We start from the raw sequence: 15,533 nt of genomic DNA, 5'->3' as shown, positions 1-15,533 counted from the left end.
GGAAGGGCAAGGGCAGAGGACCATCTTGGCCCCTCCCCACTCAGTGAACTGGAAGCTACGCAGGCTTTTCCTCTTCCCAGCGCCATCAGACAAGCCCTTCCAGCACACAGCAGTGACACTGAAGCTCACAGACTATGAAATGGTGCCTCAGCCCTGCTTGCTGGTGCAATTCCCACTACACTTTCGATTAGGTAGAGCATTAGCCTACTGTCAGGAGCATGGTATTCATGAAAGGAAGGAGGCACAGATGGAATGGGGAAGAGGCATTTGCTGAGGGCTATAGATGTCATTGGGGGTGTGGTGGCTCTGTAGGGTATGCACTGGACTGCGAACCACAAGGTCAGAGGTTCAAGTCCATCAGCTTCTCTGAAGGAGAAAAATGAGGCTTTCTGATCCTGCAACAACTCAGTGGCACTTAACAACACAGATGGGGTGTTTTATTTTCAGACTTTTTCTCTTTAGGTCCTCAGTATAGCCATCATTACTTCCCTTGTAATTGTTGTTGTTCTTAAGTGGGTTTCCGAGGAGCAGCTGGTGGGTTTGAACTGCCCCTTACAGATGGGAAAACAGGTTCAAAGAGCAAAGTACCTACCTGTTTAAGGACATTTTTAGGCAGGTGTCAAATGGACACAGAGGCAAACTTGAAGGGGCTTCCACTGGCCTGGCCACTTTGGGTCAAAATGAGCAGCAAAACAAATAATAATAGTGACAGATGGTACACACTGAGCAAAGTAGGAACCTTTGAGTCTTTCTGATATAAATAAATATATAAATGAATACACAGGTAGATGGATAGACAAGAGAAGGGAAAAGTCTACCTACAGTCCCGTTTTAATTTAAAAATCCAGAAGGAATTACAAAAGCAACATATGACAATTCTCATATAAGTAATAAATGTACCAAATCCCACGTCAGTCACCGAACCCCAGGGTACCAACCCTAGCCACGTAAACCTGGGGAAAACAGACAAGCTTGACTTGGTTCCTAATATAGACCAGGAACTCCAGGGATGGACAAGACCCACACAACTACCTCAAGTATTCCTCACAATAAGCACTCCCGGTTGCATACACACACACACACACATATTCTCTCTCCCTCTCCCTGTCCCTCCACTCCAGACCCTCTGCCATCGCCCCTGACTGTGAATGGAAAGCCCCTAGAGGACACTCCTGGAGCAGGACACCACGCTCACTAGGCCCGGACAGAACCATGGCTGCTCATCTCTCTCCCCTAACGAGACAACGGGGCACCGAGTCTCAAAGCGGGAAAGAAGCGACTTGGCTCTAGGGACTCTTAGTGCCCCTACATCCAGGCAAGAGCATCCACCCCTCCGCTGAGCCCCAAACACCTGAAGACCGGAACCTGCCTTCCTACCGAGATATGTCAGTCTCTATTGAAAAGTCGTCACTGTCGACTTCCTGACGTCAGGTTTCTATGGCAACCGCGGAAGCTGGCTGTTCTGGGCACCGGAAATGCCTCTGCACACCCTTGACCCTCCCTTCCTCACTCGCCTTTTCACTGAAAGCTGGACATCTGTAACCTGCAGACTGCCATATGACCCACCTACTGCCATCACGCTCATTCCGGGATGCTAGTGACTCTATATATGACAGAGTATAACTTGTTTGTCAGGGTTTCAGACACTGCAAATCTTTATGGGAGCAGCCAACTTCCTGTGGAGAGGCTGGTGGGTTCCAACTCTGGACCTAGCTACCTTGCAGTTTCGAGCCTGATGCTCAACCCACAGAGCCACCAGGACTCATTTTCCACCTGACAGTACATTCCCAATACAGCAACTAGACTGGGACCCAGGCGATTGGCTGAACTCTGCTCAGTTTGGTGGAAGAAAGCATGTCCAAGTTGATTCTGACTCCTAGGAGCTTATGTTGTGAAGTGCCTTCTAGTCGATTCCGACCCATAGCAACCCTGTATAGGGTTTCCAAGGAGCAGCCGGTGAGCTTGAACCGCCAACCTTGCAGTTCAAACAACTTTGCAGTCTGATGCATTAACCCACAGCACCATACCAGGACTCCTAGGACAGAGTAAAACTGCCCTACAGGGTTTCTAAGAGTAAATCTTTATAAAAAGCCAACTGCCCCATTTTTATTCCGCAGATCAGCTGATTGATTTGAACGCCACCTTTTGGTTTCACTACTCTGCCATGAGGGGAATATTATCCTTAGACAGCGGCAGCGAGCTGTTCCAGAATTCTTGCAGGTAAGCTAGCCTTCTAAAGGTGAACATGTTAAAATCAGACACCATGTAAAGCAGTGTCATGGATTGAATTGTGTCTCCCAAAAAAATATGTGTCAGTTGGTCTGGACCATGATTCGCAGTGGCTTGGCAGACATATGATGCCCATGATGTGCTAAACCAGTAAGTGGATTGAGGGTAGGATATTGATGTTAAGTGCCATCAAGTTGATTTTGACACATAGTGATCCTGTATCAGGTTTCCGAGGAGCAGCTGGTGGGTGTGAACTGCCAACCTTGTGATTAGCAGTCTAGTGCTTATCCTACAGTGCCATACCACCCTTAATCCCACCATGGCTCTAATCTGATATATGGGGAAATCCCAAGGGTGTAGTATGCAACACCTTTTATCTTACAAGAGATGTGAGCAGAGAAAGAGGGACCCACTACCATCAAGAAAACAGAGCCAGGAGTGGAATGCATCCTTCAGATATGAGTTCCTTGCACAGTGAAGCTCCTTGATCTAGGGAATGACGGATCCAGGGAACGATGGAGATCTCCAAGGAAAGCTGGGCCTACAGAGCAAGTACTCTGAATTCGGACTTGTAGCCTTCTAAACCATGAGAGAATAAATTTGTTAAAGACATCCACTTGTTGTATTTCTGTTATAGCAGCACTGGATAACTAAGACACTATATGTGGCAGAAAACTAAGAGACCATCTACAATCACGTGACTGAATGGCCTGGTGTGGTGCTGTGGGTTAATGCGCTAGACTGCAAAGCTGTTCAAGCTCACCAGCTGCTCCTCGGAAACCCTATACAGGGTCACTATAGGTCGGAACCGACTCGACGACACTTAGCAACAACAACAACATATAAATGCCATTTAGGAGTCCTGGTGTGGAGCTGTAGGTTAATGCGCTGGAACGGAAGGTTGGCTTGAACCACAAGGTCGGTGGTTCAAGTTCACCAGCTGTTCCTCGGAAACCCTATACAGGGTCACTATAGGTCAAAACCGACTTGACGGCACTTAATAACAACAATAAATGTCATTTAAGGAATCTCAAGAGTTATTTTAGAGACGCAGGCCTAGGAATCAGTAATTTAGTAAGCAAAAACCTAGTCAACTGAGCTATACAAAGGTTTGTCTAATTGCTCCATTAATGATTCTACTTTATGCCCAGAAAATACCTTGACATAATATTATGGTGAGAGGAGGAAGCTTGGTGTTTGAGCATGTGTGTATGCACCATTCTGTTTAAATGGGAAATGTGCGACCATGATAACTACATACACTGCTGGAAGATGACAAATTGGTACACCCTGTTTGCAGAGCCATTTGAGCCCTAAGCCCCAGGACCTTTGCACATATCACTCCCGTTGGACTCTGGAAAGCTCTCCCATCCTAGCTCTCTCTGGCTCACGCTTGAGGTTGCTATTTAAATGTAAATTTTCAGCGAGGATTTGTGCTCCCACTAACACAACCACCGTCCAAATTAGATTCCCAGTACTATTCTCTCATAGTATGCCAATCTGCTCCATGAAGGTCACTTGAGGAAATGTAATTAAAGTGCATATATAGAACGGTGCCTGGGGCATAGTGGGTACTCAGACCAGGTACCCTGTTGGCCTGGCTCATTTTTCTAAATGAAAGGTAATATTCTTTCAGTTTTGCTTTGTTCTGATTTTTTTTTTTTTTTTTAATCTGGCAATTTAAATTCACGTTCATATGACCTCATTGCGTGGGTCTACGTTCTTTCAATGGAGTTTAAGAGCAACATCGTCAAGATCCCTCATCTGGGCATGCCCAGTCCATTTAAAAAAAAAAAAAAAAAGCCGCTGTGGTTTTTATTAAAGTTCTTTCTTTGACTAACTTCTCAACAAGAGAAAAAGAACAAAAGGACTCAGCGAGGTGCAGGGGTACGGGTTCAAAGAGAGTGATGGGCAGCAGGCAGGCCGGTAGGCGGGGCGGGAGCGGTGCGGAACTACTGGTGACGTATGGCGCTCACGTGATCGGCTGGCGCCGACGTGGGCTCCAGGTCCCGCGCCCAGCGGTCCAGACCCGGTACCTTCTGCTCGGCCCTTGGGCTTCTTACTCTTGCTCCAGTTCCCTCAGGTCAGTGTCAGGGCCCTCCTGCTGACTGCGGAACATTGGAATGGAGGGGAAGGGGAAACGGGTTAGAAATGGGGTTCAGTTCCTGGGAAGCTGGCCTGAGAGTAAAGAGAGATGGCGCTGGGAAGCTGGCTAAGGCTGCCTTCGGGACAGCAAAAGCCAGTGGGGGCAGGGTAGACACCTCAAATATTGGGGGCTGCTTCCACTGCACCCCCTCCTCTCTGCCCTACGTCCATTTTGGAGCTGTAAATTGTACACGGGGCACCCCAGCAGTGCGACAGTGGGAATAGCCCCCCTTTACGATTCTGGGCGGAGGGGAAAACGTTGACCTCAAGGGTAGGCAGGCGGGTTACTTCCTTTAGGGGAGAATTTAGACCTTAGAGATCAAAATGAGTTTGGAAATCGGCCAGAAAAATGGCGTCTGGGGAGCGAAGGATGTGGAAAAGGGAATGACTGATTAAGGAAGCCAAGCCGGGCTTCTGGAAAGGGCCCTTGTCACTGTGAGTTCTTCGACCTCCCTGCCTGTCTCCTATCTGTCTGCAGGTCTGCGCGTCTGTGGCTCCCAGCACTCTTCGAGAATAGAAAGAGAAGACTGTTCAGAAGCCCTGCAGGTCTGGGCTGGGGGAGGCAGCACCGGACGTGGACCTGGGCTGAGGGGCGGGGGGAGGGTAAGGGTTGAGCAGAATTTGTGGACCTTCTACCCTGGGAGCCCTGGTGTGGCGCTGCAGGATAATGCGCTCTACCATAAATTGGTGGTTCAGACCCACCAGTCGCTTCTCAGAAACCCTATACAGGGTTGCTATGGGTAGGAACTGACTCGACGGCACTTAACAACTACTACCCCGGGAGTAGCGTAGTGGTTACGAATCGAATCGGACTGCGAACCTTAAGGTCAGCAGTTCAAAACTACCAGCTGTTCCGCGGGAGAAAGATGAGGCGTTCTGCTCCCGTAAAGATTTATAGCCTCGGAAACCCTGTACAGGGTCGCTATGAGTCGGTTCTGACTCCACGGCACCCAGCCACCACCACCACACCACCCTGGGAGTAGAAGTGGTGACAGGGCCTGCCTGGGAAAGGGTTGGCTTGTGGGGAGGTACTAGGGAGGAATGGAGAGAGTTTTAAGGAGCTGGCAGGGTAGAGGAATCCTGATGAGGGGTGGGTGAGATGCTTCACTCCCAAATCCTCAAGTCTCCTTGTCTCTTCTCATCTCACCCCCACCCTTCTAGGACTGGAGAAGAAGAATCTCAACATGGAAAAATTCGACAATGAAAATGAAGGAAAGCCTGAAAACCAAGAAAAAGTGGAAAACGAAGAACAGCCACAGATTCAGGGGAACCCTGACGTAGCTGATACTCAGGAAGACAAGCAAACGTTAGGAAATGAGGGAATGACAGAAACTAAGGAGAAAGCAGATGAGGAAATGCTAAAGGATAAGGGGAAACCAGAGGGTGAGGGGAAGCCAAAAGAAGGAAAACCAGTGAGTGAAACAAGGGCTGCAGGAAAGCGCCCAGCCCAGGATAACATACCCAGGAAAGCAAAAAGAAAAACTAACAAGGGGCTGGCTGAGTACCTGAAGGAGTATAAGGAGGCCATACATGATATGCATTTGAGCAATGAGGAGATGATAAGAGAATTCGATGAGATGGCTAGGGTGGAGGATGAGGTGAAAAAATCCAAACAGAAATTGGGGGGATTTATGTGGATGCAAAGAAGTTTACAGAATCCCTTCCACCCTAGGGGCCCAAGGGAACTTAGGGGTGGCTGCAGGGCCCAACAAAGAGGCTTTGAAGACATTCCTTATGTGTAGTGCCTTTGAGCTCTGCTTATATTTTGACTGATTAGAACAATATCAACCCTGCTTTCTTATTTCTTGCTTTTCCCTGGCAGACATTTGGCCAGGCTCTGTGCTTTAACCTTATGCTGATACTTGGCTTTAGGCATCCCTCTAGGTACCAATAGCCTTTTGACCCAACTACAGCCTCTGTGTTTCAGTAGAGAATTTTCACCCAATGCATGGAAAAAAAATGTTTATGGTGCATTGTAAAATTAAAATCGTTTGCAGAACCATATATACAGCATCAGTCCTTTTTTCAAAACTATGGAATATTTACCTAGTCCTGGTGTGGCATTGGACTGCAAGGTCAGCAGTTTAAACTCACCAGCAACTCCTATACAGGGTTGCTAAGAGTTGGAACTGATTTGACAGCACAGAAAACATTGACAGCTGTGTCTACTGAAAGATTAACAGTTGTTATCTGTGGGTGATTTTTTGTCCTTTCTGTTTTGTTCATCTGTCCATTTTTTGTTTTCTTAAAACATTTTTGTTAGCAAGAATAGGTTGAAAATATGAAACCAACACAAAATAAGCAATCCGAACAACTGTTCAATTAGAATTCGTGTCAGAACTACCTGGAGGAATCTGCCTGACAGTTATTACCAATCCATTGCTTTAAAGATTAATTCTGTCATCTGAGAAATGAGGATAATACTTGTCTCCCAAGGCTGCCAAGTGGGTCAGGTGAGGTACTGAGTGTGTGAGGTGTGTTGGGATGGCTCCTACTATCTCCCTTGTATTAGCGGAACCAGGACCCCAACAGGCACTGGGGGAGGGCTGAATGAGACCTCACCTCGTGTCCAGGAATAAGATAGCTGAGAAGTGGGTGCCATATCTGCTAGATCCTGTTGTGTGCCATTGAGTTGATAACGACTAATGCGACCCTTCACCCTCTATATCAGTCATGCATCTTCCTGAGGGTTTTGCTAATGAGCTAGAGCTGATGATACACCACCTTGTGTATCCTCTCTACCTACAATAAGGATTAACCCAGCTGCACAGTATCCAATTGTGACTTGAGTCTTGATATTTTACAAAATATCCCTTTGAATACTTTTTGTTGGTTTGTGTGTGTATGTATTTTTGCATACGGCCATCTCTCCAGCAGATTCAGATACTGGGGAGTAAGCCACGATAAAAACCTGAGTGAGCAGAGACTTGTTCCCACCTGTTAATTTCTTGTCTGCTAACAGTGTTCTTAGTAGGGGTTGTGTCCCAGGAATTTCCTGTTAGGCCATTCCTTAACATTTCAACAGATCCATTTTCCCCCCAGCCTTTAATTTGCTTACAGTATGTGTGTGTGTTTTAATAAACTTATTGTAGAAAAATTTTACATTGACAAAATTATTGCAAGGATGGTACAGAGATTACTGTAAACACCACATCCAGTATCCTGTATTAACATCTTAGCTTAGTGTGGTCCATTTGTTACAATGAACCAATGTTAATACATCATTAGTAATTAAAATCTATACTTTATTCTTGATGTGGATCTGTAGGATCAGCACCGCACTGCTAACCGAAAGGTCAGCAGTTCAAACCACCAGTCGCTGCTCGGAAACCCTATTTAAGGTTGTTACGAGTTAAAATGACTCGACAGCACTTAACAACAACATACTTTATTCAGATTTCCTCAGTTTTTTCATTTGGTTCTTTTTCTGTTCCAGGATCTTACCCAGAATATCACAGGATTAGCCATCATGTCTCCCTAGGCTTCTGGCTGTGGCGGTTCCTCAGACTTATTTTTGATGACCTTGACACTTCTGAGAAGTATTGGTCAAGCATTTTGTAGCATGTCCCTCAGGTTGTTTTTTCTCATGGTTATGCAAGGGCTATGTAATCATATTTTTGTGAAGAAGCCCACAGAGGTACAGTGTCATTTTCATAATGTCCTATCAAGGGTACATACTATCACTATGATTTAATCATTAATGTTAACCTTGGTCACCTGGCTGAGATAGTGTTTTTCTTTTATTTCTCCTTTTCATACTATACCTTTGATACTGGTTTATAATCCAATAAATACTATTTTACATATTGTGTTGCTCAAATAGTCCCAGCTGTTGTTATGTGCCGTGGAGTCGATTCTGACTCCTAGCCACTCTGTACAGGGTTTCCGAGGCTATAAATCTTTACGGGAGCAGAAAGCCACCTTGCTCCTGCGGAACAGCTGGTAGTTTCGAACTGCTGACTGTGAGGCAGCCCAATTCGTAAACACTACGCTACCAGAGCTGCTCCTAGTCCCAGGTGTTGTTGTTAAGTGCTGTCGAGTTGGTTCTGACCCATAGCGACCCTGAACAGGGTTTCCAAGGCTGTAAATCTTTACGGAAGCAGAACGCCTCATCTTTCTCCCACGGAGCAGCTGATAGTTTCGAACTGTTGACCTTGTGGTTCGCAGTCTGATTCGTAACCACTACGCTACCAGAGCTATTCTTCCAGTTGGCTCCTGTATCCCATTTACATATCGTGTGTGTGTGTGTGTGTGTGTGTGTGTGTGTGTGTGTTTCTGATTCTCATTGTGTATATTTCCTATCCTAACCCTAGAATCACCCATTTCTACAAGGAGCTCCGGTACCATTTATTGAAGAATGGTATTAAAAACCAGGACTTTGGTGCAAGTTGTACTTGTTGCTACTGGGATGTCTTTGTTATGGACCCTCACAGCTAGCAGCAGGGAGATGTGTGTATGTTGTTGTTAGGTGCCATCAAGTTGGTTCCCAACCATAACAACCCTATGTACAACAGAACTAAACTAAACACTGTTTTCAAAGCGAAATCTTTGCACTTTAGAACTATTACAGAAATCCGCAGCAGATTTACCCAATGCAATATGTCATTTGATTTCTTGACTGCTGCTTCCAAGGTCAGTGTCTCTCGATCCAAGTAAAATGAAATCATTGCCAACTACAATATTTTCTGTATTTATCATGATACCGATTTATGAGGATTTTTGTTCTTTATGATGAGGTGCAATCCATAGTAAAGGCTTTAATCTTTGATTTTCTTCAGTAAATGCTTTAGGTCTTCACTTTCAGCAAGCAAGGTGGTATCATGTGCAGGTCACAGGTTGTTAATGAGTTTTCCTCCAATCCTAATGTTGCGTTCTTCATATAGTCCAACGTCTGAGATTATTGCTCAGCATACAAATTGAATAAGTATGGTGAAAGGATACAATCCTGGCACACACCTTTTCCTGATTTTAAACCATGCAGTGGCCCCTTGTTCTGCTTGCACAATTGCCTCTTGGTCTATATACAGATTCCGCACTAGCACAATGAAGTGTTCTGGAATTCCCATTCTTTAGGATGTTCTCCTTAATTTGTTATGATCCACACAGACAAATACCTTTGCATAATCAATAAAACATTGGTCTTGGTTTATAGGCCCTCAGCTAACAGCAAGGAGATACGTGTGTGTGCATATATAGCTATAAATATTTATATATGTAATCATCTGTATATAAAGCTAAACATGAGTTCATATTGTCTTCAAGTGTACTGTATTAATGCATGGATCTTTCTAGCCCCCTCCTCTTATCTTTTACACAACCTATTTTCTACCATCTGCCATACATTTGGAGTCCTGATGTGGCGCTGTGGGTTAATGTGCTGGACTGTAAAGCTAGTTGGTGGTTCAAACTCAACCAGCTGCTCCTCAGAAACCCTATACAGGGTTGCTATGGGTCGGAACCGACTTGGCACTGAACAACAACAAGCCAAACATTTACATATTTAATTGTTCAGTTACAGCATACATGCATAATGGTTTCAAAATTGTTAATCCATATTTTCATGGACTATAACTTTACCAGCTACAGTATGTGCTTTTGCCTTTAGTCTTACAGTGGGTTTATTATTATTACATCTGCAATATATTTAGATTCATCACACGCTACATTTTTTGGAGCACTGTTTTAAGTGGTGTAGTGCTGTAGATTAATGAGCTGAATTGCAAAGTTGGTTTGAACCACAAGGTTGGTAGTTCAAGCTTAACCAGTTGCTCCTCAGAAACCCTATACAGGGTTGCTATGGGTTGAAACCAACTCGATGGCACTTAGCAACAACAACATTGTAAATGGTATTACTTATTTAAAATTTCATATTCTAATAGTTCATTGCTGGCATATAGGAAAGCAGTTGACTTTTATATATTAACCTTTTATAACCTTGTACTTGCTTATTAGTTGCAGGAGTTTGTCCGTTCTTTAGGACTCTCTATAGGGACAATCATGTCACCTATGACTAGAGACAGTTTTATTTACTCCTTTCCAATTTGTATACATTTTATTTCCTTATTACACTAGCTAGAACTTCCAGTACGATGTTGAATAGGAATAGCGAGATAGTGAATCCCTTGCCTTGTTTCTCATTTTAGAGTAAAAGCATCTACTTTCTCATCGTTAAGTATGGTGTTAGCTGTAGACATTTTGTATATGTTCTTTATCAAATTGAAAAAGTCCCCCCTTGAAACCTAGTATGTTGAGAGCTTTTATCATGAGTAGGAGATGGATTTTGTCAAATTCTTTTTCTGTATTGAGTGATCTGACTATATGATTTTTATTGATTTTTGACCAGTAAATGAGTCTTTTCTATCTAGAATAAATTCTACTTTGTTGTGGTGTGTGATTATTTTTATATATTATTGGATATAATGTGCTAAATTTTAAGGATTTTTATGTCTAATCACAAGTGATATTGGGCTATAGTTTTCCTTTTTTGTAATGTTTTGGAATTAGGGTAATGCTGACCTCATAGAATGAATCAGGAAGTATTCCCTTAGCTTCCATTTTATGGAGGAAATTGTGAAACATTAGTATAATTTCTCCCATAAATGTTTGGTAGAATTCACTGGTGAACCCTTCTGGCCCTGTTGATTTAAATTTTGGGAAGGTCATGAATTATTAATTCAATTTCTTTAAATAGATATAAGGCTGTTCCAGTGAGTTTTCTACTTTGTATCTCTAATAAAGCAACTGGCCCATTTCTCCAAGTTAATCACATTTATAAGCATAGTTGTTCACTTAAAAAACAAAAAACCTACCGTTGTTCATCACAGTACTATTGACAATAGCAAAAAGATGGAGACAGCCTAAGTGCTGATCAAGAGAAGAATGGATAAACAAACTGATACATACACACAATGGAATATTATGCTACCTTGAAGAATAATGACAAAGTAGCAAAACACCTCATAGCATGGGTGAACCTTGAGGACATTATGCTGAATGAAATTAGTCAATCACGAAAGGTAAATATTATATAAGACCATCATTGTAAAATGCTAAGAAAACATTTCCATACTTAAAGAAACATTCTTTTATGATTATCGGGTGGGAGAGAGAGGAGAGTAACTCACAGATTAGAGGGTAGACAGTGTTGGCTCCAGTGTCAGGGAGGGCGATATACAAGGAAGGGAAGGGTAATACACAAGAAGAGGGAGGGTGGCAGATGAACTGTGAAGACAGGAAGACTTCTGGAGGTATGCATAGCCTAAATGGGGTAGAGGTAAATATACACAACCTTGGAACAACAGTGTTCTGTGATACAGGGATCAAGACATAGTCTGAATGGGTAAGCTAAGTTAAAATATATATATTTTTTACACACGGTAGTTTACTGTCTTGTGGATATTGATTTTCCCTGCCTACTCTTGAAAAATAGACATTTACATGTTATAGAAATGAATATTTGGAATTATGATGACAGAAAGCTTGTAAACCCATCTTCAGCCTGTAACTGATTGGATTTGTTAAAAAGGGAAATTAAAATTTGCCCAGGAAAATAGGCTTCTTGTTAAGCCTTTGTAGAATATGGGGCTTTAGGTGTAATTGTGAGCCCCACCCATAACCTTCTGAGTTGGAATGAAAAAAACATGCAGACCAATCCAAAACTGTTGGGAGAACAGAAGAATCTTACTGAAAGAAAGACCTGCAGAAAAAAACAGATTGTTTGCTTTGGAGGCATCAAGGCAAAAAAAAAAAAAAAACCCATCAGGGAAAACCATCTTCTAAGACTGAAACTCCAAAGGAACCTACAAGCAGTCTAGTATGCTCGTTGGTGACTACCCTAGTATACTTGTGAGTGAAAGTGAGGGAAATGCAGCAATGAAGACATGGGCTGAGTTTGGCCATGTTCTATTGACACCCGTTGACCTTGAGATGATTTGAAGTTTAGGGAGATGTGTGAAATTTGGAGCCCATCCATGGGCACTGACCTAGCCACTGGAGGCTAGAGCTGAGAGTGAAGCAACCAGTTAGTCTTAAGGGCAGGGAGGTGTGCATGAACTCCCATACTTGCAGTTAGTATCCATTTGACCTAGCTTGGAAGGCTAGCTGACCAGAACTAGACCAGATGAATATAAAGATGCTAGATACTGTGAGCTACAATTTGATGATCTGAACCTTTGCGTATGGATGCAGTTGCTCAAAATTCTAACCGGAATGGAAGGATTCTTCATATCAAGGAACAAGCTTGTTTCCTCAGTGTACTGGGTTGATTGGGATAGGCAATTTAGACATCAGCTATCAAAACTGTGGAGCTATAAAAGCACAAAGTGGCTGGCTTACAAGCTTTCATGAGTGTGCTTAGTAATTTCAGAATGAGAGGGGTAAGGTAGAATCCCCACTGAGTTTTTTTTCTCTTTTCCTGTTGGATCTGGTGAAAGGGGATGAGGGATGATAATGATAGGATTTTATGGTTCAGTTTGAATAATTGTTAGCAGGATTGTGGTTGTCAGAACTGTAATTGTAGAAGATAGGTAACTAAAAGGGGGAGAGTTGTTAATCTTTTATTTCAGTAGCAGAGGATTCCAGGACCATCAAGAAAGAAGACCATGAGTGGAGTGTGAGATCCTACTTATAAAAGTGGTGGCATGGAGAGACAGAGCAGCTGTGGGCTCTAGGCCCGTGGACTGAGTAAGGCTGTGTGTCTGCTGGCAGGAGAATGTGCCGTTTAGACATTTAAATATATATATATAATTTGTTTTGTATGTGTACATCAAATACTTTTGCTTTGTTTATTTTTGAAATATAAGCTGTATAAGGAAGCCACAGGGAGGAAGTAGGATAACAGTTGTTGCAGGGAGGAGATTATAATCACTGAGATGAAACAAAGTCTATAATTTGTTGAATATAAAGCTGATGATTTTGTCATTAACCTTCACTCAATTCATAATAAAAGGTTAAAAAAACAAAGCAAAACCAATTGTCAAGTTAATTCCAAATCATGGTGACTCCATGTGTTGTTGAGTAGAACAGCACTCCATGGGATTTTCTAGGCTGTGACTTTTCCAAAGCATATTGCCAGTCCTTTCTTAGGTGCCTCTGATGGGTTCAAACCACCAACATTTCAGTTAGTAGTCGAACACTTAACCACCTGTGCCACCCAGGAACCTTGGAGTTTTTCATAAACCAAAAGCAAAACAAACTTGTTTTGAACTCATGTTGACCCCATGTATTACAGAGTAGAATTGAACTCCATAGGGTTTTCTTGGCTGGATTCTTTGCAAAAACAGTTCACCAGACCTTTCTTCCATAGGACCACTGAGTTAGATTAAACCACCAATCTTCCATTTACTGCTGAGCTCAAACCGTTTGCACGATATAGGACCCTAGAGTTGTTTGTACTATTCCTTTATTATCATTTTTATGTCCATAGGATCAGTAGTTGTAGTTGTAGCCTCTTTTTCATTTTTTGACATTGGTAATTTGTGTTTTCTCCCTTTACTTTTTGGTTAGCTTGGCTTCAAGTCTATAATTCCACCCCCCCCAAAGAATAAGCTTTTAGTTTTGTTTTCTCTACTTTTCTGTCTTCAATTTTGTTGATTTGTGCTCTGGCTTTTATACTTTTTCTTCTACTTGCTTAGGCTTAAATTGCTTTTCTTTCTCTAATTTTCTAAGGTAGAAGCTGCAGTTATTCATTTTTAATATTTCTTCTTTTCTTTTCTGTGCACTTAAGGCTATAAATTTTTCCTTTTAAGCCCTGTCTTGACTGCATGCCACACATTTTTTTTGAAAAGTTGTATTTTCATTTACTTCAAAATATTTTACATATTTGTCATTCTTCTTTGACCCATGTGTTGTTGAGAAATGTATTGTGAAATTTCTAAATATTTGGATTCTCCACCTATATTTATGTGATTGATTTTTTGTTTAAATCCATTGAGAATATACTTTATGTGATTTCTATTTCTTTTATATTTGTTAAAGTATGTTTTATGGCCCAGGATGTGGTCTTTGTTGGTGAATGTTTCATGCTAGCTCAAGAAAAATGTGTATTTTTTTTGTTGTTGGATGGAGTATTCTATGAAGGGCTTCAAAAAGTTAGTGGAAAAAATGGAGTTAGAAGATAATGGAATTCTTCCAAGAACTTTTGAAGCCACCTGATATAGCTGTCAATTAAAATTGATTGATAGCACTTTTCAGGTCAACTATATATCCTTATTGAATTTCTGTCTACTTAATCTATCAATTATTGAAAGGGGGTCTGTTAAAGTCTTCAAGTAGAGTTGGATTTGTCTATTTCTCCTTTCTGTTCTGTCCATTTTTGTCTCACAATGTTTGTGCTTGATTGTTAGTATCATTGTCTTTTTTTGAGAATCGAACCTTTATCATTATCTGATAATTTATCCTTGTTCTAAAGTGTGCATTGTCTGACATTAATATAACCACTCCAGCTTTAATTTGATTGTTAACAGGATATATCTTCTCCATCCTTTTATTTTTAACCTCTCAGACTCTTGGTATTTCAAGTGGGTTTATTGTACACATAATACAGTTTTGATTTTTATCTACTCTGACAATATTTATCTTTAATTAGTATATTTATATTTAGACCATCCACATTTTAAATGATTATCGATATATTTGGACTAATAGCAACCAAGTTTGTAACTCTTCATTTTCTGCCTTCACTTTTTTAACTTGAGCATCTTATATAATTCCATTTGATCTCTTCTGTTAGCATATCAATTATGCATCTTTTAAAATTTTAGTGGCTGCCCTAGAGTTCACAATATAAATTTTTCATCTTACTAATCTAAGTCCACCTTCAAATAACTCTTCTGCTTTAGGTGTAGTGTAGGTAACCTTAATATAGAGTTCTCCTAATTTCTTCCTCTTGCTCTTTGTGACATTGCTGTAATTAATTTCACTTATCCATATGTGTTGGACTACAAAGTCAGTTTGAACTACACACTTGGCTGTTCAAGCTCACCAGTTGCTCCTCGGAAACTCTATACTGGGTTGTTATGAGCCCAAACCGACTCAACAGCACTTAACAACAACAACAACAAATCCATATGCTGTTGTTGTTGTTGTTGTCAGGTGCCATCGAGTCGGAACCGACTCATAGCGACCCCATGCACAGCAGAACGAAACAATGCTCGATCCTG

At 41.9% G+C, this 15,533-nt stretch overlaps 1 protein-coding gene across 1 annotated transcript; it reads left to right on the top strand.

Annotated features, from left to right (window-relative positions):
• Positions 1-5,558: 5,558 nt before the first annotated feature.
• On the top strand, positions 5,559-6,116 carry TCEAL4 (transcription elongation factor A (SII)-like 4). The gene has a single exon (XM_006876531.1). It carries the CDS (start codon positions 5,559-5,561, stop codon positions 6,114-6,116), a length of 558 nt encoding a protein of 185 aa, XP_006876593.1.
• The last annotated feature ends 9,417 nt before the right edge of the window (positions 6,117-15,533 follow it).

Source organism: Chrysochloris asiatica, unplaced genomic scaffold (assembly GCF_000296735.1).
Source record: "Chrysochloris asiatica unplaced genomic scaffold, ChrAsi1.0 scaffold00389, whole genome shotgun sequence".
Classification (NCBI taxonomy): Eukaryota; Metazoa; Chordata; class Mammalia; order Afrosoricida; family Chrysochloridae; genus Chrysochloris; species Chrysochloris asiatica.
Note: the sequence above shows the minus strand (reverse complement) of the source record. Positions and strands in the feature narration are given on the sequence as shown.